Genomic DNA, 26711 nt, shown 5'->3' on the forward strand with positions numbered 1-26711 from the left:
TTCTGGATATCTAGCCAGCCCCTCAGAATGAGAGACGTAAAGTAAATATATCTTACTATCTGTGGAGTGGTAGAGTAAAATACATAAAGGTCTTCATCTATGGAATAGCAGAGTATAATAATGCACTTAAAGTTAGGACAAACTTAATTTTATTAACCACTCTAAAATTTGTAAGTAATATGGCCAAAGCAACTAATGTAATTTCTATGGGTATGTTTCCTCATTTATAAAAGTGATAAATAATAATATATTTCACAACTTACAAGAATTGAATGAGAACTTAAGAAAATTGTGTAAAGGTAATTAGCCTAGTGGCTGGCATATGATGGGTGCTGAAAAAAAGTGGATGATTATTTCTGATATGAATGGAGAAATAATTTAATTCTGTAAGATGAAAATGCAAAGCTGTATGCCTCAAACTATAGGAAAGGTAAATTACTACAGCATTTTATTGATGCTATTTCAGTGAAATTGTGCCAACATGGCCTTTGATCCCTTTTATGAAATTATTTTGTGTTCTTATAACAGATTTAAAATAATAAATGCATAGTTAAATTCACTTCATTAATAAATCAGCTTCTACCAACTTAAAGTCATGAGAAGTCATATTTTTGGTCTTAAAATATTTGGTGTTTACATTAGAAAAAACATTCTTTCATTTGGGGTCCCATTTATTTTATAATAGAAGGTTTACTAAATATTAAGTGCCTAAAATTTAAGGCACAGGACTGTTTCCTACAAATTAATTAGAAGTGAGGGCAGTAGAAGCCAGAACACCAGTGTGTGTTCTTTAGCAACTTATAGATTGCAGTTAATGAAATACAGTAGACTGGAATATAGATTGTTTGAAAAACAATTTTAAAAATGACAACTAACAAACAGAAGTCCTATAAGTAGCCCAACTATAACTAGACCATTATCATCCACTGGCAGTCTATCCTGTCTCAAATTCATGTAGTCATCATTAACTCCTGCTAGCACATCATCAGTATATACTGGCTCTACTAAACATTAAAAAATCACATTTGTCATGTTTTTTCTTCATATTCCACTAGTTTTCCAAAACATATACTGTATTGTTAAGTATCAGTTTAGGCCAAAGTTTATTTTATTCTTAAATTCCCAAAAGAGATCATTAAGAGCATACATTGAAAATTTAGTTTACTGTAATTCTTTCCAAATACATAAATAGGAGCTTTTTGGCTAAGATCACAGGTATGTATAAAAAAATGATTAATAGTACCATATAATTTAAACAAAGCCTTATTCCTTTTGGAATAATGTTAATAGGCTTTTCTGAAAACATTTAAATTATAATTTTTCTAATTTACACTGATGTATTTACAGCTGTATATCAGGATTTACTGAAAAAAACTGTGAGAAAGCAATTGACCACTGTAGACTGCTGAGCATCAACTGTCTGAATGAAGAATGGTGTTTCAATATAATTGGAAGATTCAAAGTAAGTAATTTAATACATGGCAACATAATTTAGCCCTTCAAAATACAATAGACTCAGTTAGTCTATATTTCAAATGCTCTTATTAATCTTAGCCAGAGAAATATATCCTTATATCTATATTTAAATGTGAGTTATGTAAAGCTTAGCAATAGGGGTTTTAATTTATAAGAATTATGTTGGGAGGGAATTAATAAATGTTCTAGCAGGTGTTTTTATTATAAAGTAAGTATAAAGCTAATTGAGGCCTGGTGATATACTTCTTAGTATATAAAACCCCAGTTACTAATACTTTAAGCTCTTTAACTAGATGAGAAATAAAATCAGTCTAGTGGTTGATTGTTAGGGTCCATAAAATATGCTTTTTTAGTGAATAGTTTTGGAAATTACTTTACAAATACAATATATCTGTACTACACATGGTAAGGGATATTCCACAACCTAGCAATGTTACCTGTAGGTGTGTCTATTAGAGAAATTATCAGGTATTTACTGAGAGACCTACACAGGAATTTTCACTTCAAATCTGAAACTAAACCTGGTAAATAAGAGAACGGACAATTTCATCATGGTGTAGTCTTACAATGGAGTTATAAAAACTAGTTAAAATGAATAGACAATAGCTATATGTATTAATACTTACAAATATCAAAATATTGAATTTTAAAATTTTATAAACTTGAGGATTACACACACCAGCTTTATTTGAAAGGCAAACTATAGGGAGGTAGATGGGAGAATGAAATCAGGGAGAGTACAAAGGGAACTTCCAATGTTTCCGCAAAGCTTTTTTTTTTCAAAAAATAATTTTTTTGAGAAATAAGGCAAGAAAAATAAATACAACATGAAGATAGAATAAATAAAATGGTATGGTTTTGATAAGCATTCCTCATTACTATTCATTGGAACGCTATAAAAATTAAAAAGTAGAACTAACAAGTTAAATATGGCAAAATCCCAGGATTCATTATAACTTTTTAGAAACCAATAGTGCTTCTGTAATATGGCAACAACTAATTAAGACATGACACTAAAAATTAATACTATAAAAGTGAAATAAAGTATGATTATAATTGTATCAAAACACTTCAGAAAACATTTAACAAAATGTGGCTAATATCTCTATGCTGAAAACTAAAAAAAAGATTAGAGGGAAATGGAATATGCCCTATAAACAAAGTTATAAAATATTTGTGAATTAGAAAAATTAATATTTTATGATGTCCTTTCTTCTTACTGATATTAACAAATGTTTTGTAGAAATGGGTAAGCTGATTATAAAACTGATATGAAACATCAAAGGACTTCAAATAGCTAAGCAATCAAAAATAACAGCAAATCTGAAGGATTTTACCAACCTGATTTCAGGAGTTACTTTCAAGCTAGAGTATCAAGGCAATGTGGTACTAGCATGTGATGCTTAATACTGAGGGTCAACTTGATTGGATTCAAGGATGTCAAGTATTGACCCTGGGTGTGTCTGTGAGGGTGTTGTCAAAGGAGATTAACATTTGAGTTGGTGGGCTGGGGAAGGGAGACCCACCCTTAGTCTAGGTGGGCACCATCTAATCATCTGCCATCACAGCCAAAATGTAAAGCAGGCAGAAAAACATAAATAGGCTAGACAGGCTTAGCCTCCCAGCCTACATCTTTCTTCTGTGCTGGATACTTCCTGCTGTCGAACATTGGACTCCAAGTTCTTTGCTTTGGGACTCAGACTGGCTTCCTTGCTCCTCAGCTTGCAGACAGCCTACTGTGGGACCCTGTGATAGTATGAGTTAATACTCCTTAATAAACTCCCCTTTTCGTATAAATCTATCCTATTAGTTCTGTCCCTCTAGAGAACCCTGACTAATACATAGCATAAGGATGAACTAGAAGATCACACACACACACACACACACACACACACACACACACACAGAGGAAAGGAGACTTCAAAGATAGATCCACAGGGAAATTTCTGTTGAATTCTCTCAAAAACACCAAGGTAATTTAACTAACAAAGGAACATCTTATCAAAACACACGTGGAAAAAAAGTGAGTCCATATCCCCTACGTCAAACCACACAATAATTAATTTGACATGAAGCATAAACCTGAGAGTTAAAGAGAAATTTATAAAACTTCTTGAGAATAAAATGGAGCAAAAAAAAAAAAAAAAAAACACCAAAGGATGAGGTTCTTCATGACCATGTATTAGACTAAACTTTGTTAGACAGGGCACAAATTAATTGGTTTATTGAACTTAATTAAATTTAAAAACTTCTGTGCATCAAAATAATTTTTAAAAAGACAACAATAACCAGTGATTACCCACCTAAATTTACATTAGAAATAAACATAATCATAATAGAGGTATGTACTGTTCACATGAGATAATATGAAATAAAATGTCTTTATTGAAACAAAATGATGGAAAAAATTGAGAGAAATACTAACCAGAAACCAGTTGATGCCTACCTTACTTTTATGTAAAACAGACCTTAAAACTTAAAATCAGAAATCATAAAATTCTGATTTTTAAAATTCTTAAAATTAAGAAATTAATAAATCCTCTTTCACGGTGGGGTGTATTTGTTTCTTCATGAAAAACTATGTGTGAGTTATATTGTTAATTTTTAAAGGGAAAGAACAAATAAAATTAGAAAATATATTGTATAGATAATCTTTAGATATAAATGAAAATAAAGGTAAATACACATTTTAAATGTTCAAACTGTCTCAAATTTTTAAATTTAATTTTATTTTGCTTTAAGTTCTGGGATAGATGTACTGAATGTAAACGTTCGTTACATTGGTATACATGTAGTATGGTGGTTTGCTGCACCTATCAACCCGTCATATAGGTTTTAAGCCCCACATGCATTAGGTATTTGTCCTAATACACTCCCTCTCCTTCTCGCCACTCTGCCTAACAGGCCTTGGTGTGTGATATTTCCCTCCCTATCTCCATGTGTTCACACTGTTCAGCTCCCACTTATGAGTGAGAACATGTGGTGTTTGCTTTTCTGTTCCTATGTTGCTTTGCTGAGGATGATGGTTTCCAGCTTCATCCACATCTCTGCAAAGGACATGAACTCATTCTTTTTTATACTGCATAATATTCCATGGTGTATATGTGCCACAGTTTCTTTATCCAGCCTATCATTGATGGGCATTTGGGTTGGTCCCAAGTCTTTGCTGTTGTAAATAGTGCTGCAATAAACATACGTGTGCATGCGTCTTTATAGTAGAATGATTTATAATCATTTGGGTATATACTCAGTAATGGGATTGCTGGGTCAAATGGTATTTCTAGTTCTATATCCTTGAGGAATCACCGCACTGTCTTCCACAATGGTTGAACTAATTTACACTCCCACCAAAAGTGTAAATGCGTTCCTATTTCTCCGCATCCTCAACGGCATCTATTATTTCCACGTTTTAATGATCATCATTCTAACTGGCATGAGATGGTATCTCGTTGTGGTTTGGATTTGCATTTCTCTAATGACCAGTGATGATGAGCTTTTTTTTTATATGTTTGCTGGCTGCATAAATGACTTCTTTTGATGGGTGTCTGTTGATAAACTTTGCCCATTTTTTGATGAGGTTGTTTTTTTCTTGTAAATTTGTTTAACTTCCTTGTAGATTCTAGATATTAGCCCTTTGTCAGATGGATAGTTTGCAAAATTTTTCTCCCATTCTGTAGGTTGCCTGTTCACTCTGAGGACAGTTTCTTTTGCTGAGCAGAAGCTCTTCATTTTTATTAGATCCCATTTGTCAATTTTGGCTTTTGTTGCAATTGCTTTTGGTGTTTTAGTCATGAAGTACTTGCCCATGCCTATGTCCTGAATGGTATTGCCTAGGTTTTCTTCTAGGGTTTTTATGGTTTTAAATTTTACATTTAAGTCTTTAATCCACCTTTAGTTAATTTTTGTATAAGGTGTAAGGAAGAGGTCCAGTTTCAGTTTTCCGCATATGGCTAGCCAGTTTTCCCAAAACCATTTATTAAATAGGGAATTCTTTCCCCATTGCTTGTTTTTGTCATGTTTGTCAAAGCTCAGATGCTTGTAGATGTGTGGTGTTACTTCTGAAACCTTTGTTGTGTTCCATTGGTCTATATATATATTTTGGTACCAGTACCATGCTGTTTTGGTTACTGTGTAGCCTTGAAGTATAGTTTGAAGTTAGGTAGCATGATGCCTCCAGCTTTGTTCTTTTTGCTTAGGACTGCCTTGGAAATATGGCCTTTTTTTCGTTGCATATGAAATTTAAAGTATTTTTTTCTAGTTCTCTGAAGAAAGTCGATGGAAGATTGATGGGGATAGCATTGAATCTATAAATTTCTTCGGGCAGTATGGCCATTTTCACAATATTGATTCTTCCTGTCCATGAGCAGGGAATGATTTTTTCCATTTGTTTGTGTCATCTCTTATTTCCTTGAGCAGTGGTTTGTAGTTCTCCTTGAAGAGGTCCTTCACATCTCTTGTAAGTTGTATTCCTAGGTATTTTATTCTCTTTGTAGCAATTCTCAATGGGAGTTCACTCATAATTTGCCTCTCTGCTTGTCTGTTAGTGGTGTATAGGAATGCTTGTGATTTTTGCACATTGATATTGTATCCTGAGACTTTGCTGAAGTTGCATATCAGCTTAAGGAGTTGTTGGGCTGAGACGATGGGGTTTTCTAAATATACAATCATGTATTCTGCAAACAGACACAATTTGACTTTCTCTCTTCCTATTTGAATACCCTTTATTTCTTTCTCTTGCTTGATTGCTCTAGCCAGAACTTCCAACATTATGTTGAACAGGAGTGGTGAGAGAGGGCATCCTTGTCTTGTGTCGGTTTTCAAAGGGAATGCTTTCAGCTTTTGCCCATTCAGTATGATATTGGCTATGGGTTCGTCATAAATAGCCCTTATTATTTTGATATATGTTCCACCAACACCTAGTTTATTGAGAGTTTTTAGCATGAAGCGGTGTTGAATTTTGTCGAAGGCCTTTTCTGCATCTATTGAGATAATCATGTGGTTTTTGTCATTGGTTCTGTTTGTGTGATGGATTATGTTTATTGATTTGCATATGTTGAACTATCTTTGCATCCCAGGGATAAAGCCAAATTGGTCGTGGTGGATAAGCTTTTTGATGTACTGCTGGATTCCATTTGCCAGTATTTTATTGAGGATTTTCACATCGAAGTTCATCAGTGATATTGGCCTGAAATTTTATTTTCTCATGGTGTCTCTTCCAGGTTTTGGAATCAGGATGATGCTGGACTCATAAAATGAGTTAGGGAGGAGTCCCTCTCTTTTTTTTCTGTTTTATTTTATTTATTTATTTTTTTCTTGTTTATCTTTTTTATTATTGTACATTAAGTTCTGGGGTACATGTGCAGAATGTGCAGGTTTGTTACATAGGTATACATGTGACATGGTGTTTTGCTGCACCCATCAAACTGTCATCTACATTATATATTTCTCCTAATGTTATCCCTCCACTAGTCCCCCACCCCCTGACAGGCCCCGGTGTGTGATGTTCCCCTCCCTGTCTCCATGTGTTCTCATTGTTCATCTCCCACTTATGAGTGAGAACATGTGGTGTTCGGTATTATGTTCCTGTGTTAGTTTGCTGAGAATGATGGTTTCCATCTTCATCCATGTCCCTGCAAAGAACATTAACTCATCCTTTTTTATGAATGCATAGTATTCCATGGTGTATATTTGCCACATTTTCTTTATTCAGTCTATCATTGATGGGCATTTGGGTTGGTTCCAAGTCTTTGCTATTGTGAACAGTGCCACAATAAACTTTTGTGTGCATGTGTCTTTATAGTAGAATGAATTATAATCCTTTGGATATATACCCAGTAATGGGATTGCTGGGTCAAATGGTATTTCTAATTCCAGATCCTTGAGGAATTGCCACACTGTCTTCTACAATGATTGAACTAATTTACACTCCCACCAACAGTGTAAAAGCGTTCCTATTTCTCCACATCCTCTCCAGCATCTGTTGATTCCTGACATTTAAGATCGTCATTATAACTGCCATGAGATGGTATCTCATTGTGGTTTTGATTTGCATTTCTCTAATGACCAGTGATGATGAGCTTTTTTTCATATGTTTGTTGACTGCATAAATGTCTTCTTTTGGAGAAGTGCCTGTTCATATCCTTCACCCACTTTTTGATGAGGTTGATTGTTTTTGTCTTGTAAATTTGTTTAAGTTCTTTGTAGATTCTGGATATTAGCCCTTTGTCAGATGGATAGATTGCAGAATTTTTCTCCCATTCTGCAGGTTGCCTGTTCACTCTGATGATAGTTTCCTTTGCTGTGCAGAAGCTCTTTAGTTTAATTAGATTGCATTTGTCTATCTATTGTTTAGAATAGTTTCAGAAGGAATGGTCCCAGCTCCTCTTTGTACCTCTGATAGAATTCAGCTGTGAATTCATCTGGTCCTTGGCTTTTTTTGGTTGGTAGGGTATTAATTAATGCCTCAATTTCAGAACTTTTTATTGGTCTATTCACGATTTGACTTCTTCGTGGTTTAGTTACGGATTTTCTTCCTCCTGGGAGGATGTATGTGTCCAGGAATTTATCCATTTCTTCTAGATTTTCTAGTTTTTGTTTTGTTTTGTTTTGTTTTGTTTTTGCATAGAGGTGTTTATAGTATTCTCTGTTGGTAGTTTTTATTTCTGTGGGATCGGTGTTGATATCCCCTTTATCATTTTTTATTGTGTCTATTTGATTTTTCTCTCTTTTCTCCTTTTTTAGTCTGGCTAGTGGTCTATCTATTTTTTTAATCTTTTCAAAAGAACAGCTCCTTGATTCAATGATTTTTTGAAGGGTTTTTCGTGCCTCTATCTCCTTCGGTTCTGCTCTGATCTTAGTTATTTCTTGTCTTCTGCTAGCTTTTGAATTTGTTTGCTCTTGCTTCTCTATTTCTTTTAATTGTGATGTTAGGGTGTCAATTTTAGATCTTTCCTGCTTTCTGATGTGGGCATTTGGTGCTATAACTTTCCCTGTAAATACTGCTTTAGCTCTGTCCCAGAGATTCTGGTACGTTGTCTGTTTTCATTGGTTTCAAAGAACTTTGTTATTTCTGCCTTATTTTTGTTACTTACCCAAGAGTCATTGAGGAGCAAGTTGTTCAGTTTCCACAAAATTGTGTGGTTTTGAGTAACTTTCTTAATCCTGAGTTCTAATTTGATTAAACTGTGGTCTAAGAGGCTGTTTTTTTACATTTGCATCCATTCTTTTGCATTTGTTGAGGAGTGTTTTACTTCCAATTATGTGGTTGATTTTAGAGTAAGTGCTATGTGATGCTGATAAAAATGTATATTCTGTTGATTTGATGTGGACAGTTCTGTAGATATCTATTAGGGCTGCTTGGTCCAGAGGTGAGTTCAAGTCCTGAATATCCTCGTTAATTTTCTGTCTCATTGATCTGTCGAATATTGACAGTGGAGTGTTAAAAAGTCTCCCACTATTACTGTGAGGGAGTCTACGTCTCTTTGTAGGCCTCTAAGAATTTATTTTTATGAATCTGGGCACTTTTGTATTGGGTGCATATATATTTAGGATAATTAGCTCTTCTTGTTGCATTGATCCCTTTACCATTATGTAATGCCCTTCTTTGTCTTTTTTGACATTTCTTGGTTTAACGTCTGTTTTATCAGAGACTAGGACTGCAACCCCTGCTTTTTTTGCTTTCCATTTGTTGGTAAATAGTCCTCCATCTCTTTATTTTGAGCCTATACGTGTCTTTGCGTATGAGATGGGTCTTCTGAATACAGCGCACCAGTGGGTCTTGACTCTATCCAACTTGCCATTCTGTGTCTTTGAATTGGGGCATTTAGCCCATTTACATTTAATGTTAATATTGGTATGTGTGAATTTGATCCTGTCATTATGATGCTAGCTGGTCATTTTGCACATTAGTTGATGCAGTTTCTTCTTAGTTTCATTGTTCTTTATATTTTGGTATGTTTTTGCAGTGGCTGGTATCAGTTTTTCCTTTCTATATTTAGTACTTCCTTCAGGAGTCCTTGTAAGGCAAGCCTGGTGGTCACAAAATCCTTCAACGTTTGCTCGTCTGTAAAGGATTTTATTTCTCCTTCACTTATGAAACTTAGTTTGGCTGGATATGAAATTCTGGTTTGCAAAATCTTTTCTTTAAGAATGTTGACTATTGGGCACCACTCTTTTCTGGCTTGTAGGGTTTGTGCAGAGAGACCCACTGTTAATCTGATGGGCTACCCTTTGTAGGTAACCTGAACTTTCTCTCTGGCTGCCCTTAACATTTTTTCCTTTGTTTCAACCTTGGAGAATCTGAGAATTGTTTGTCTTGGGGTTGTTCTTCTCAAGGAGTATCTTAGTGGCATTCTCTGTATTTCTGGATTTGAATGCTGGCCTGTCTTGCTAGGTTGGGGAAGTTCTCCTGGATAATATCCTGAAGTGTTTTCCAACTTGCTTCCATTCTCCCCATGACTTTAAGGGACCCCAGTCAATCATATCTTTGGTCTTCCCATATGGTCCCATATTTCTTTGAGGCTTTGTTCGTTCTTTTTCATTCTTTTTGTTGTAATCTTGTCTTCATGCTTTATTTCATTAAGTTGATCTTCAATCTCTGATATCCTTTCTTCTGCTTGAGCAACTCAGCTATTGATACTTGTGTATGCTTCACAAAGTTCTCATGCTGTGTTTTTCAGCTCCATCCGGTCATTTATGTTCTTCTCTAAACTGGTTATTCTAGTTAGCAATTCCTGTAACCTTTTGTCAAGGTTCTTAGCTTCCTTGCGTTGCTTCCTTTAGCTCAGAGGAGTTTGTTATTACCCACTTTCTGAAGCCTACTTCTGTCAGTTCATCAAACTCATTCTCTGTCCAGTTTTGTGCCCTTGCTGGAGAGGAGCTGTGATCATTTGGAGGAGAAGAAGCATTCTGGTTTTTGGAATTTTCAGCATTTTTTTGCTGGTTTTTCCTCATCTCCATGGATTTATCTACCTTTGACCTTTGAGGCTGATGACCTTTTGATGGGGTTTCTGTGTGTGGGGGTCCTTTTTATTGACTTTGATGTTATTGCTTGCTGTTTGTTGGTTTTTCTTCTGATGGTCAGGCCCCTCTTCTGCAGGTCTGCTGCAGTTTGCTGGAGGTCCACTGCAGACCCTGTTTGCTTGGGTATCACCAGCAGAGGCTGAAGAACAGAAAAGATTGCTGCCTGTTCCCTCCTCTGGAAGCTTCGTCCCAGAGGGGCACCCACCAGATGCCAGCCAGAGCTCTCCCATACGAGGTGTCTGTCGACCTCTGTTGGGAGGTCTCTCACAGTCAGGAGGCACAGGGGTCAGGGAACCCACTTGAGGAGGCGGTCTATCCCTTAGCAGAGCTGGAGCGCTGTGCTGGGAGATCCACTGCTCTTTTCAGAGCTGACAGGCAGGAATGCTTAAGTCCACTGAAGCTGCGCCCACAGCCGCCCCTTCCCCCAGGTTCTCTGTCCTAGGGAGGTGGGAGTTTTATTTATAATCCCCTGACTGGGGCAGCTGCCTTTCTTTCGGAGATGCCCTACGAAGTGAAGAGGAATCTAGCAAGACAGTCTGGCTATAGCAGCTTTGCTGTGCTGTGATGCGTTCCGCCCAGTCTTTAGAAGGGTCACGGGAAAGTCTCCTACTCAAGCCTCAGTAAAGGCGGATACCCCATCCCCACCAAGTTTGATGATCCCAGGTCGACTTCAGACTGCTGTGATGGCAGTGAGAATTTCAAGCCAGTGGTTCTTAGCTTGCTGGGCTTAAGGGAGTGGGACCCGCTGAGCCAGACCGCTTTGCTCCCTGGCTTCAGCCCGCTTTCCAGGGGAGTAAATGGTTCTCTCTCACTGGAGTTCCAGGTATCAGTGGGGTACGAAAAAAAAAAAAAAAAAACTCCGCAGGTAGCTCAGTGTCTGCCCCAACAGCCTCCCAGTTTTGTGCTTGAAACCCAGGGCCCGGGGAATGTAGACACACGAGGGAATCTCCTGGTCTGCGGATTGCAAAAACCATGGGAAAAGTGTAGTATCTGGGCCAGATAGCCCAGTCCCGCATGGCACAAACCCTCATGGCTTCCCTTAGCTAGGGTAGGGAGGTCCCTGACCCCTTATGTAAACTCACACTTCCTAGGTGAGGCAATGCCCCACCCTGCTTCTGCTCACCCTTGGTGGGCCGCACTCACTGCCTAAGCAGTCTCAATGAGATGAACAGGGTACCTCAGTTGGAAATACAGAAATCAGAAATCACCTGCCTTCTGTGTTAGTCTTGCTGAGAGCTGCAGAGTGGAGCTGTTCCTATTCAGCCATCTTACTACAGTTGGTAATCCAAACTGTCAAAAAATTAATGAAATATTATTTAAGGCACTATGAAGATATCATTTGATATTTTCATATCACAGAACATAAAAGCATACGCAGTTTATATTTCTGTATCACAAAGGAAAATTGAGACAGTATGTTCACATGTATCCAGGGAAAATATGACTTGTAATAAGTCCACTGAATGGCAATTTAGCAGTATGTGCCTGAAATTTTTCAACCGGTAATAATTCAGTATCTAGAAATATCTAAAGTAAATTTAAAAGATTATATAAAACATGCATATAAAATGTTCATTATAATATTATTTATTGTAAAGGAAAATTAATCAAATTAAACAACAAGAATATTAAAAATTATAGTGTATCCATATAATAAAAGATGAATCCATTTGGCCTTGTTTTTGAAGGTTATTAATCACATTGAAAATGCTCAAGTTAAAATGTTTTGTGAAAAGCATCTGTATCATTCTATTATTTGGTTTTAGATATTTGTATGTATTTATCCACTTGTAAAAAAATAATTTTTATGTATTTTCTGAGGTGCTGAAAATGTTAGAAGTCATTTCAGGACTGCTCCCTCAGAAATTGATTTTACCTCCCAGAGTGGTATAGACACTAGAAAATATTATATATCGGGAGCAGAGGCTTTCCCAAGCAGCAGAAAGCATAAGGGAGGGGAGCCATTTAGATGGCAAAAGGTGATGTGGTATTTGATGTCATCCATCCCCATTCTCATTTAGCATTTAACATGAAATTTTCTTAGCATATTTGATTTGGTTTGATGGAAACATTAAAATTTCCAGAGCCTGTGACCTACCTGGCCCAGGGATAAATTGAAACAGACAGGGACACCGAAGCAAGGATCCAAAGAGAAACATGGGGAAGAATGCATTTGGAATTCACAGAGTGGCTCTGTTAGTATGAGGATTTAACTTAAGACCAAGTTTAATCAGAGTTTTGATGGCCAGTTGGGCCAGGATGAAATTTGTATTTGTGCAGATGTGTATTAAATAAGCTATAAGAAAATAAACCAACAAATTTAATAGTGGTTTACTCTTGTTAATGGGATTAGACTAAAATTAAAAAGAGAACAAAAATGTTTCTTTTTTAATATGCATTTAATGAAATTTTATGAAGAATAAAGCATTCTTCATAGTAACATTAAGATTAGGAAGCTGATATTAATAAAATAGGCTGGAAAATATGAGGAGATAAAAAAACCCTGTAGGTCAGAACCTTATTAATTCTAAGTCATGCTCTTCATTATGAGTTAAATTTCTCTATTTTCAATTCATTTTCTTTATAATTGAAGTGGCATAAGGATGGCGAACTTCCTCATTGAAATTGTGGTGAGGAATATCTAATCAAGCACATTCACAATGTCAATTGCATTCTCAATATTAATAATATAAATGGCCTCAATGATAAAACAATTGTTGCTTTACAATTGAGGGTGTTAGGTTTCTAATCACCATCACATATGTATAAACTATTGAAGAGATTAAGAGCTCATGGCAAAAAAAAATCCTATAGTTATTTTCATGTTTATATAAATAAATGGCATCCAATACATTTAAAAATGTTTGATATTATGCATATTATAATTGTAAAATACAGGTACTATGCAATTAAATACTATTTATTATGCCTTACCGCAATGATTCAGGCATTCTTTTCCTTAGAGTTTCAGTAATTTACTGACACATTTATTTTCATTTATTTTATTTTAATACATATAGTTAGAAATGCACTTTCTGGTTTGTGTCTATTCAAATATTGTATAACTTCCTAATGTTATGACTTAAAGTTATCGAGTGTTGTTTGTTATATCAAAGAAAATAGCATCGGAGCTTTATACAAAGCTCCTTTGATTCTCTTCTTTTGCAACTGGCTCAGAAGTGTATATATAAGAATTCGGTTTATGTTTTATCTTATTTTTTTTAAATCTCCTATAAGGCTTCATTAGAGAACAAAGAAAAAAACACAAAATTTAAAACTAATCTACTTTAACTTCACCATCTGCTTTATTTCTGTCTTCTATTTCTATCCTCCAGTTAAATCATTTTTGCTTTTTTTTTTTTTTACAATTATCCTCAACAAGAGTGACTTATGTAAACTCACGCTGGAAGAAGTAAAGCTCGAATTAGAATTCCATATGAGTACAATTTGCATTCGGGTAGGATTAAAAGTTTTAAATTTTAGTTGCAACAATTGAAAATCTAAAGAAAATCTCTCTCTGTCTCTTTCTCTCTCATTCTGTCTGTCCCTCTCTCCTTGTCCCCACTTCCCCCATTACACACACACACACACACACACACAGAGAGAGAGAGAGAGAGAGAGGAATTTGAAGGCTCACATAATTAAACTTTGCAGAGAGGAAAGCAGGTAAGCTTTTAACCAGAGGCTCAATATTATCATACTTCTCCTGGTTTGCTCTACAATAACATCGATATCATCCTGGAAGTTCCCATAAGAACTCAGGCATATTCCTGCTTGAGGCCTTTTTTGTGAGCATTTACACCCAAATTTTCACCCACATTTATTATTCATCAGTTTCTTCATTCTGTGCAGGTATTTTCTCAAATGTTACATCCTCGGTTTGTCCTTCTGTAGAAACCCAATCTAAAATGTTATATACAGTCCTCCCTAGGTATCCGTGGAGTGTTGGTACTAGGGACCTCCACCCACTTGGATACTTCATGGATGCTCCAGTCTCTTATATAAAAGGACATAGTGTTTTCATATAACCAGTCTACATCCTCCCGTATACTTCACATTATCTATAGATTACTTGTAATACCTAACACAAAGTAAATGCTATGTTGTTATACTGTATTTTGAAAGGGATAATGACAAGAAAAAGGAGTCTGTGTGTTTCATACAGAGGCCACCATCATTTGTCTTAAAAAATATTTTCAGCCACAGTTGGTTGAATCCATGGATGCAGAACTCATGGAGAAGGAGAGCCAGCCACACTCCCATACTCTCATCCAGCCCATATGTGTCATCTCCACTTTCTGTGGTTTTTTTTTTTCTTGACAATTATTGCCATCTGGCTTCCCAGTTTACAACATAGTTCTTCAAACATTATTTTTATTGACTAGAAGACTAGATTAGGCTGAAATGTAATCTCTATGAAGAAAGATATATTTGTTTCTTTGTATGGTACTAACTTTCTTCCAGGGAAGGCAGAAAAATTGCCCTAAAGGCAAATGATGCCAAATGTAGTTGGTGGAACCCTATTTGGAGGGACTCCCTTATAGGAAGTGCGCAGACTATAGAAACTGACCAGGAGAACTCTTTCTTAGTAATGAGATAGTCAGAGCTAATTTGACCAAGCCTGGAAAGCCAGATTACATTTTATAGCAATACATAGAACATGGGAAAAGATGCATTTGTTGAAAGGTGGGAAAAATTAAGTGATGCATAAAAAAACATTTGCATTATGGTTTTATGTAAAAAAATATAAAAGTCGGTCAAAGAAAGAAGCGTTACAGCCAGGCCTGTAATCCAAACTAACAAGGAGACTGAGATAGAAGGATGGCTTGAGGCCAGGAGTTCGAGACCAGCCTGGAATACATCATGAGATGCAATTTCTATTTTTTTTTTAATTAGTGTGATCTGGTGGCACGCATCCATAGTCCTGGCTACTTGGGAAGCTGGAGTAGGATAATCACTTTGAGCCCAGGAATTAAGACTGCAGTGAGCTATGGTTGTGCTACTGCACTTCATCCTGGGGTAATAGAGTAAGATCCTGTTTCAAAAAAAAAAAGAAAGAAAGAGAGAGAAAGAAAGAAATAGAAAGGAAAGAAAGAAAGAAAGAAAGAAAGAAAAAAAGAAAGAAAGAAAGAAATGGAGGGAGGGAAAGAAAGAAAGAAAGAAGAGGCATTGGGTAAGCTAAGTATGTTATGACACTCAAAATATTAGTATTCAAATATACACAAAATTGCAAAATCTGAAATTCATGCTATGCTGATCTACGAAAGCCTGAATTAAACAGAAATACTGTGACCATCTATCACCTTACCAATTACATTTTAATCTGTGAAAGATACCTTCTGATTGTACCCCAAACCAAATAAACACACCAATATATTCATTATTTATCAGTCTTCGGAGACAGTTTCTTCACACTTAGGGACTGGGTTGTCAGTGCCATAATTTGTGCTGAGAGTCGCAGACATCTTTGAAAAGGAATAGTTAGAGTCAGAATCAGGAAGATCCCTGAAGGAACCAAGTGTGATTTTGTCCCTTAGGTAATATGTGGCAATGTCTAAAGACATTTTTAGTTGTCACAAGTAGAGATCAGGGCTGCTACTGGCGTTTGGCTATAGAAGCCAAGTTGCTGCTAAGGATCCTACAGTGCACAGGAGAGTTTCCTACAATAAAGCAATATTGAGTCCAAAATGCCAATATCGTTGTGGTTGAAAAATTCTTCCTTAGAGGAAGTTTAGGTTGCAGAAAATGGAAAATAGTAAGAAAAAAGGAAAGATCAAATGCATACAACTTTATGAAAGTTAGAGAACCCCAGACTTACAAAGAAAAACTGTTTCAGACTAGCAGACCGTAATAACAGGAGATAGATTCCAGATTGGGAAATCTTTTTCTGGTTCATGTGGGCATTGCGTCTGACAGTTAGATGCACATAATTGGTTAGGACAAATTGTTTTCTTGTTATTTTCTTGCTTTGTTGGAACAGACTAAGCACTTTTGGTTCAGAATGAGATATATATTATATATATATAATATATATATATATAATATATATATAATATATACATAATATATATAAATATATATTATATATATACACACACACACTGCTTGGTCACAAATGTGTGTATATATATATATATATGTACTGCTTGGTCACAAACTTTGCTTTTCAGTTCTTCCTTCTGAAATGCTTGCTTACATTAAATTTGCTTGATTTTTTCCTCTATGTATATTATTAGTCATGTAGGTGAAAAATTTGAAAGAGTTTTGTTAAGTAGAATGAACTTGTGTGATAATAACAGAGAGCTTGCTCTACTTCATTTTTAAGAAAACGGGGAGAAAGAGGTAGGATCCCAGATGTATTAAGCATAAAATAACAAAATCAAATAGCCACTGAATTGCTCTGATGTAGCTTCAATAATACCATATGATCATGATCCATTTCATTCATGTCCTGGTCTATGCCTTACATCTCCTCTCATCTCTCTCTTTCATGGACATATTTCTCAATGGCTCTCTGAAAGAACTTCATTAACTGAGTAGTTTATCCTGTACTTGTACTGACTCTTGGGAGGGAAGTTGGCTTATGCTTAAAGTACTACTTGAAAGAGAGCAGCATCCTCAAACTAGCTGTTCACTTTTAAATATTGTTCATGTGCATGTGTTACTGTTTTTCTAGTTCTATGATATATTTTAATAATTTAAATTACTCTCATATTTTAAATAAGCAAACAACAATGTGCTTTTACTTGGAAGAATTTTTTCAAATAACGTAAGAAGCATCTTTCACAGGATTCATGTTTAAGTCATTCTCAAATGGTTTTATTGCCATAAAATTGTTAGTCATTCAAAGTGGTAGAAACTTTATTTTTGGTCAACCATAAATAGTATTATCTGGGGCCTTTTGGCTTGTCCTTTCCTAGGCAGCAAACAATAATAAAGCTTCAGATGTGTTCAACTGAGAAGATTAATAGAAATCAAAGTTACCACATAACTTCCATTATGTGTGAAGGATTTGATGTACAGGAAATTTACCAGTATCTTAATAGATCTAGGACAAAAATAAAAATTAACATTGGTTTTTCTGTGTCCCTACCCAAATCTCATCTTGACTTGTAGTTCCCATAATCCCCATGTGTTATGGGAGGGAACCAGTAGGAGGTAATTGAATCATGGGGGCGGTTTCCCCCATGCTGCTGTTCTTGTGATAGTGAGTGAGTTCTCACAAGATCTGATGGTTTTTTTAAGGAGCTTTTTTGCCCTTTTGCTCAGCACTTCTCCTTCCTGCTGCCATGTGAAAAAGGACATATTTGCTTCCCCTTTTGCCATGATTGTAAGTTTCCTGAGGCTTTCCCACCCATGCTGAACTGTGAGGCAATTAAACCTCTATCCCTTATAAATTACCCAGTCTCAGGTATGTCTTTATTAGCAGTATGAGAATGGACTAATACAGAAATGCTCAGGAATTAGTGCTATGCCAATGTTACCTCTACATGCATGATATGTAAATTAACTAATTTCCAATGAGAAGTACTTTATAATTCCACATGTTTTCTGTTGATTGGCTATAATAATTGATATTAGCTATAGAGTAGGAAATGTTTAAGGGAGACCTCTAATAATGAATTCATAAGCTTCTTCTCTCACACTTTTAAACTTGATTTTTATGCTATTATCCATTTACAAGAGTAAGCACCAAAGGAGTTGCAAGTTTATCTTTTATCTTGCTTTTTTTCAGCGGAAGTTTTGTAAGTGATAAAATAAATTAAAACAACTATAAGAAGTGATAGATTAATTCATTCAAATTAGTGCAATGCTTGTGAATAGTTAAAACATTCATATTTAAAGGAAACATATAAACATTTTAAATGTCTTAGAGAAATTGAGAATGTCACAATGTCTTTACTAGTGCTGGAACAGGAAAAATAATTGAAAAAACCTTTTTTTAACAAGTTTTATTATTTAAAAATTCGCCTGCTATGGTTAAGAAAAAATCATTTGTGAAAGAAAAACAAAATAAGGTCAGGTTATTTATGTGAATCTATTTCATATTATGTTTTGGATCCTTAAGATAGCAGCTCTTCTACCAAGATGCTTATTAACAAGGATTTAGAGCCATTCTATCTGTACATATGGTAAAGCTCAGTACTTTAGAAGGAGTTTCACAAATATTTGGGAAAGAAACCAGAACATAAACTTTCTTCAACAGTTTCTGAGCATCCAGAGTATGCTGGGCTGAATAATGGTACCCAAATTTTCCTCTGTGGCCTAATCCCCATAACCTATGGATGTTATCTAACATGGCAAAAAGGACTTTGCAGATACGTTGAAGATAAGTATCTTGAGATGAAGAGATTATCCTGATTATCAGATGGGGCCTGATATAATCACAGAGGTCCTTATTAAAATGTTGCATACAGAATCAGAGACAGAGAAGGTGATATGATAACAAAGCAGAGATTGGAGTGTTATTTTTTAAAGCTGAAGGAAGGAAGGTACAAGCCAAATAATATAGGCTACCAATAGAAGCTGAGAAAAAGATAAAGAAACAGATTTCCCACTCAGAACCTGCAGAAGAAGCCAGTCTTGCTGACACCTTGACTTTACATCAATAAGACTGATTCCAGATTTCTGACCTCCAGAAATGTTGGAGAATAAATGTTGTTTTATGCCACTGCATCTGTAGTGTTTCATTACAGCAGCAATAGAAAGCAAATCCACAAAGGCTTCAAGAAATTTTATTCTAAAATTTACACCAATGTAAACTTGCTAGCTGAAAATCATTCAAGAAGCTCTCTAACTGAACACATAAATTTGAATGTAAATATGGTGATAGGTCCTCTCTAAAAATGTATATAAAATACACAAAAGAAGTCAATCAAGATTTATTCTTAGCAGTCATTTTTAGTCTTAGCTTTTAGATCCATCTGAACTAACTGATACAAGTGGATTGAGTGTAGATCAGGAAAAACCAAAACAGCAAGATGTTTAGTTAGTTGCATATCTCAGAACAAATGGATTTAACTTTCATTAGTTAAAATTCTGCATTTACCTTGACATTGTTGGCACGTTTAGGAGATCCATTTGTCAACTGCTTAGTGAAACAGCAGACTTTCACAAATGAGATCTTGGCTTGTAACATTTTGCTGTCCCATTTCTAACGCAGACAGGAATAGCCCGTGCTAATGCCATATCCTGCATGTGTACATACTTTACTAATTTATCATTCATACTAGGACACATTTGAGAATGAAAAAGGGTCCGAACAGTTGCTTGGCCTAGCCTAGCCTAGCCTAAACTAGGTCTGGTTTACACAAAAGGCACTAACTGGTATTCTTCCCAATATGAACATCTAATGTTTAGAAATTGGTGTCTACATGATTCTTATGTTATCTATAACAATTGCGAAGTCATGTTTTCACCTTGTACTCAAAAGTCAACAGAAACACTGATTTAAAAAATAAGGCAATCCACATTACAAAGTGAGAATCATACATAATTTACTAGACAGCCAACATTCTGATTGCAGATGTAATCACGGGTATTACAAGAGGCCCATGGACTAAGTAACTTTTGTTTGGCCTCAGTAAGTTTTGGTGAAATCTTTAGTCACTTGTCTTTCAGGAAAATCTCTCTCTAATTCTTTTGTAATCTCTTAGTGCTATGTAACTAGTACAGCTCATTGAAAGAATATCAAAAACATTGCATTGTGGAAACTCTCAACTCCAGGCACACAATGTTGAAGAAGACAGGCCATGATCTTACCTTATGCTTTGTAATAGTCACTCAATGAGATATATATCTTAACTTTAATTGCAAACAAAATAAAAGATAAAAGAGAAACCTAACATCAGTTGCTGAAAGTTCAGATTTGAAAATAGTGTCCACCTGTTACTGAGGAGGGACTGACCACACATACGCACTCACACAGGGGGAGATACAGGAGACGGAGACAGAGATCCACAGGTTAATATTTTCTATCTTTTGCTCAGTTCTTCATAATCATTTCCAATCTAAACCTGGGATCAGGCAGAAAATTTTTCAGGCGTAAGAAGGCAGGCAGATGGAGGGCCAAAACAGGAATCCTCCTAGGTCCTGGAAAAATATGAGTGAGTTTTTTGTTGGTTGTTGCTATTGTATTTTGGATAAGCTTACTATTAGCAAATATAGGTCAGTTCTTGACTATTCTTACTTCTGTTATGAGAACAGAAAAAGGAATTTATTCATTCTTTGTTGGTTACCAAGTTTCCCTAGATTGATAGTTGTCTGAAGTCCTGACTGTTTATTTTTCCAGCTGTTCTTCAGAGTTAGGATGACTTTTTTAAGCAATCTATCTCAACTCACAAAAAAATCCTTTTGACAGTATGCAGATGACCAGAACTCCTTAAAATGAGGTGGAGAGTTTAATTATGCAATTGTACCAAAAATGTTTGACACACACTATCACTGAGATTTTCATCCAAAGAAAAAGTTGCTTTTCGCATTTGAATAATGAATATAGAAATCTGAAGAAACACATTTCATTTTTTAAAAATTTAGCTGCCTCTCTTCTAACTCCATAATATTCTAATTGGCCAAGTACTTGTTTTTAATACATGTATCCTATCTCTTTAAGTAGGATACTCCTACTTAAAATAGGAGAGCTCCATGGTGTCATCCGGGGAGAAGGAGCTGAACTTTAAAAGTACCCAAATTAACCCAGAAGAGAACATTGTCCCTGAACTATCTCGTTAAAATGCCTGATATAAAAGGTAGATATAAAAAATATCTGAAATAATTATAAAATTACCTAGAATCAAACCTAAAGAGAAGGATATCATAATAAGTCTTAATATTTTTAATATAGTCCAACTTGATCTCTTTTATGAGGACCATGAATTAAAATATATCTGAAGCGCATATCTGTAATGAGTGGACTATTTGAAAAAAAATTTTTTCAACTCATGCAAGGTTATCATATTTTAAAGTTTTATTCATTTTGTATTTCTATATTATTACTCTAGTATATCTGTAAATGTTTCCTATGTAATGACTAATACAATTCTGAGGTTGATTATTTACTACTTCTTATGGAAGGAAATGTTCTAATCAATGTTCTACCATGAATTGAAAAAAAATTGAAAAAAAAAAACATTTAGTTGATTTTATTTTTTAGTCAAAGCCTGAGAAAAATCATATTACCCTACAGTTTCAAAAATTCACAAAGACAAAATCAAATGATGTGATGTATCAGATGTTATTTAATAATTTACATATAAGGGATATTTAAGAAAAAATATCCAAGAATTTATTTGGAAAAACAAATTTAAAAATATATAGGGAAACTTTGAAAAAATACCAAAGAAGTACTTGGAATACCAGGTGAAAAAATTAATTATAAAGCCCCAATAATTAAGATATTATTGTAGCACAATAAAAAAGATAATTAAATTAAAATAGAGAAAATCAAATGCAAGAATATATTTAAAGTCATTTTCTGAATTTATAAACTGAAATCAGTGGGGTAAAGTTTGATTATATAAAAATTATATTAAAAAATTATAATAAGGTATTTTGAGGGAAAATTTAGTTCACATACACTTCTACAATTGGAAAAAATATGTGACACATATATTTAATCTAAGTTTTTAGTTAAATTACAAAATGCAAACTACTGATAGATTGAAGTAATCTAAATAAATGCTACTAAATAAACTTGACTTGTATTAAAAGAGTTAAATCGTCAATTATCAATCTAAGTTTTTAACTAATTATGAAAATTAAAAAGAACATTAAAGTCACTTTTAGCCTGTTAAAGATGTACTCTTCCTGAGATGGCAACGTTATCAGATATGTCTGTCTACGCCGTGAAAAACAGCATCAATCAGAACATTTATAATGTTGTGGAAACAAAATGACATATACTTAAAGGAGTTATTTTTCTTCTGAAATGATTAAATATAACTGTAACAAAAAATGAGTAGAGTCAATGTAGGTTATCTTGAACCTAAAGCTATATATTTAATTGCTTAATTGATTGTTTATTTAATATTATGCCACTATTAAAAGAAGTTTGCATTAGCAATTAGCTGGGAAAGGAAAATAGGGATTTTGTTTTTCTACAGTCATTTGTTTGATAGAAAAATGAAATAAATAGATGTTATGTAGCCTATAAGAGCAAAAGGAAGATTTAACTGCAAAAAAAAAAAAAGAGTTTTAATATCATTTTAAATGAGTAAGGTGATCATTTATCTTCTTTTGTAGCCCATGATGATCACATTCATTCCTGAAGTTGAATGATATTTGGCATGCAAGTCTATGTAGTATGTGAGAGACAACTACAAAGGTGTAATGTCACGGCAAAGGCATTTTTACCTCAGCAGCTGAAAGTTGATTTAGGACTAAATGCAATCAGATCATTTTCATGGTTCTTTGAGACTGCTTGCTTTCCTGTTGAAAAGAAAAGGGTGACTTCACTCTCTAAAGATTTCCCATAACTTTTCTAATTTTTTTTGAATTTAAAGCTATGATAAGAGTTTAATAAGAGACACTGTATTTATAAAGTTTAAAAATGAAAGTCCTTGAGAAAAAATAAATACATCAGAATCAGAGAACAGTATAGCACTGGAGAATATTACACTTTGTCTACAGTGATATAAAATACTAATGTAGAAATTTTTAAAGAAAATGTATATATTTAAGAAGGGGAAGAAACTGTCTCCTAAGAAGAAAATCTTTAAACACTTGTAGTAAAAACATTACATATATACACATGCATATACATTACATATATAGGCATATATATAAATGTATACGTACATATATGTATATATATAATAATGTGTAATGTGTATACATACATATATGCATATATGTAATGTATATGCATGTGTATATACATTTATACAAACACACACACGCATATATATATACACATGCCCATAAATACATATATGTCAATTTTACTTTACTCCCAAATAGTAAAATATATCTACGTGTGTTTAAATGACATACTCAACTTGCAGCATCTTGGATTAACGATGTCCTAGAATGTATTGCCTTTAGGAATTGTGAGATTTTCATTTGTTTGTTTGTGTTCATTTTAAAGTTATATCTAAGAGAACTGGGACAATTTCATTCTTTTACTTTCTTTGTGCCATATGTGATTAATAACTCCCCAGAGCATACTTAAAATAAATACCTATTGAATAAAGAAGTGATCTTGAATAATAGTGATTATCATGTCTTAAAACAAGAAAATCAAATACTTGGTGATGAATTAGGTAGCCACATTTTTGTTCTTGTAGTAATACTTTTGAAAATCAGAGAAATCTTTAAAAGGAAATAAATGAAAATAGGGGAAGAACAGGTTCTCTGGCCATTAGCTATGGTGCACTTTTATGGGATACTACAGATTGTGAATAATAAATTAGTTACTCATATATGTTTTAGAATAGTGTACATTTCTTCACAATCATGAAAAATTCCAGTATTTGCTCAATTTCTTCAGTCATTTTCTCATAATTAGAAAATAAGAGGCTTTGCTTGTTTTGCTTTGTGTTATCTGTGTTATTTTTGGAGGGAAACATTAGATAATGAATCACTGTAGTGTAAGAAATTACTTTCAGGATGAGCATGGTGGTGCACGCCTGTAATCCCAGCATGTTGGGAGGCTGAAATGGACAGATCACTTGACCTCATGAGCTGGAGACCATCCTGAGCAACATAGCAAAACCCCATTTCTACAAAATATGTAAATAGCCAGGCATGGTGGTGCATGTCTGCAGTCCCAGCTACTCAGGAGGCTGACATGGGCAGATGGCTTGAGCCCAGGAGGTGGAGGTTGTTGCAGTGGGCAGATATAGCACTACTGCATTCCAGCCTGGGCGATAGAGAGAGACACAGACCAAAAAAAAAAAAAAAAAAAAGAACGAACGAACGAAAGAAGGAAGGAAGGAAAGAAAAAAGAAAGAGAAAGAAATTCCTGTCAGTCACCTCACAAGTCATTAAATTAAATTGATCATTCACATATCCATATATGAGTATTTCTTCTTTTTTATTATACTTTAAGTTTTAGGGTACATGTGCGCAACGTGCAGGTTAGTTACATATGTATACATGTGCCATGTTGGTGTGCTGCACCCAGTAACTCATCATTTAACATTAAGTATATCTGCAAATGCTATCCCTCCTCCCCCACTCCCCACCTCACAACAGGCCCCGGTGTGTGATGTTCCCCTTCCTGTGTCCATGTGTTCTCATTGTACAATTCCCACCTATGAGTGAGAACATGCGGTGTTTGTTTTATTGTCCTTGCGATAGTTTGCTGAGAATGATGGTATTTCTAAAGGAAATTTAGAAATTAATTATAATATCTTGGGTAAAAGTACAGATATTCAATAATTTATGGTCACCTACCATTCCTTGAACTCCAGTCACAATTTTATATGTAGAAATATAGATGGAAATATGGAAAAGATTGCATTTCCTATTTCATGTCTATCCCAATACATGCCTTCATCCAGAATGAAACTACCTCACAACATTTGTGATTATGTCGACTACTTCTTCCTTTCTGTTCCCATTGTTTGCAATACTGTCTTTCTACATAGCAGTGACTACACTAAATGGGATTTCTTGGAATGACCGTAAACACACATTAGACTGTGAGCTCAGTGAGAGCAAGGATGCCGTAATTTAAACTTTTTGTCTCTTTTTAGCATAACAAGTTGGAGAAGAGTTATATTTCAGAAAATATTTGTTGAATTTTCACATTTCTCTAGAATATAGTATGGTCGTGGAGTTGTCAGCAACTACTGTGATTTATGGAAAAATGTTAAAGTAATAATAGGAGACCAGAAAATGATCTTATATAATTTCCCAAACTACTTGAGAATTTTCTGTTAAAATCAGATTTCCCTTGGTCCCCGGAGAGCCAAAATAGGCCAGCTTTGTTTTTTATTTTGCATTATTCTACATTTTTTTGATACAGTTCCTAAATTTAGGTGCTACCTAGAAAAGCTAGAGGAAAAATAATTCTAATGTTTTTTTAATTTAAATAATATAATTACTATTGATTTTACTTTATTAATTTTCCATAGAAGATTTTGACTATGAGTGGAAATTGAACATTAATTTATGTAAATTCATCATTGCTTTTTGAAGGATCATTACATTTCTTTAAACTGGATAGAATAAGATATTTTAGAAATAATCTGTTAATAATTTATTAGTACTTAAACTTCAGAAGGATAAGTGAATAAGTGATGTCAAAGCAAGAAGGTGGTGTCATAAAAACAATAAAACATCAGAATTATAAGGTTATATACTTCCAATTTTTAACAATAATAGTTCTTATGTGTCAATTAAAACTTCCATTGAAAATATTTTTATTGGGGAATAGAGAATAAATTTTAAAATAAAGTAACAATTGATGAGATTTGAAACCTAAGTATAAAGGTTTTATGTCTTAGACCTGTGAGAATTGAGGTGTGTGAGTTGAAAAAAATTCTATAATTTTTATTTCCTTATCTGAAGTATGGAAATGAATATACAAATATTCTATCCAGGCTATTGAAAAAAACGATGAAATGAATAGAATGAGTTAATGCTTTTGAACCCATTTGAACAATGAATTCACATATGTGGTAAAATGGCCACATATACAAATACTAAGAAAAAAGAGAAAGAGAGAGAGGTGAGGTTTTCCCACTATTAATATCTGCCTATATGAAGGAATTTCTTTTCATTTTTCTGTATGGTTTCTAAAAACTAGCAAATGCTTTAAATAAATATAAATAGAATCACCAGGGAATATAGATGCTGTAATTCTAGGTATATGCCATAATTTCATGATATAGTTTCTTTAAGAAAGAGAAGTTTACAATGCTTAATACATCATGAAAAGCAAGATTTCTAATGGAAATCCTTATCTTTCCTAAGAAAGGTTGCTGCTGAAGTAAGAAATCAGCATCTAAAGTTGCTTTAAAATCCTCTTCATACTAGCAATCAAAATTAGTTTTCCCTTATAAAATAGAAAAGCCTTAAGGAAAGCAACATTGAATATATTTGGCACATGAAATGACAAATCAGTTGGTTAAGGTTATAAAATTGTTATAAATATGTATTTTGTGTCAATCAAATAAAAATCACAAAACTTTGATACTGCAAAATTTGCTTATTTCTGATGTGACGTGAGATACAAGAAATAGATTACTTTCCTTTTTATAGACAATTTT

The 26711-nt window shown here is 34.4% G+C and overlaps 1 protein-coding gene across 5 annotated transcripts in view; it reads left to right on the top strand.

Annotated features, from left to right (window-relative positions):
• LOC112208034 (protein eyes shut homolog) overlaps positions 1 to 26711 on the top strand; it is a 327262-nt gene that overhangs the window by 263533 nt on the left and 37018 nt on the right. For all 5 annotated transcript variants that reach the window (XM_054685938.2, XM_054685939.2, XM_054685937.2 and 2 more), the window contains one exon: positions 1348 to 1462. In XM_054685938.2, the coding sequence (XP_054541913.1) occupies positions 1348 to 1462 (115 nt within the window). The remainder of the gene's footprint in view (positions 1 to 1347; positions 1463 to 26711) is intronic.

This window comes from Pan troglodytes, chromosome 5, assembly GCF_028858775.2.
Source record: "Pan troglodytes isolate AG18354 chromosome 5, NHGRI_mPanTro3-v2.0_pri, whole genome shotgun sequence".
Taxonomy (NCBI): Eukaryota; Metazoa; Chordata; class Mammalia; order Primates; family Hominidae; genus Pan; species Pan troglodytes.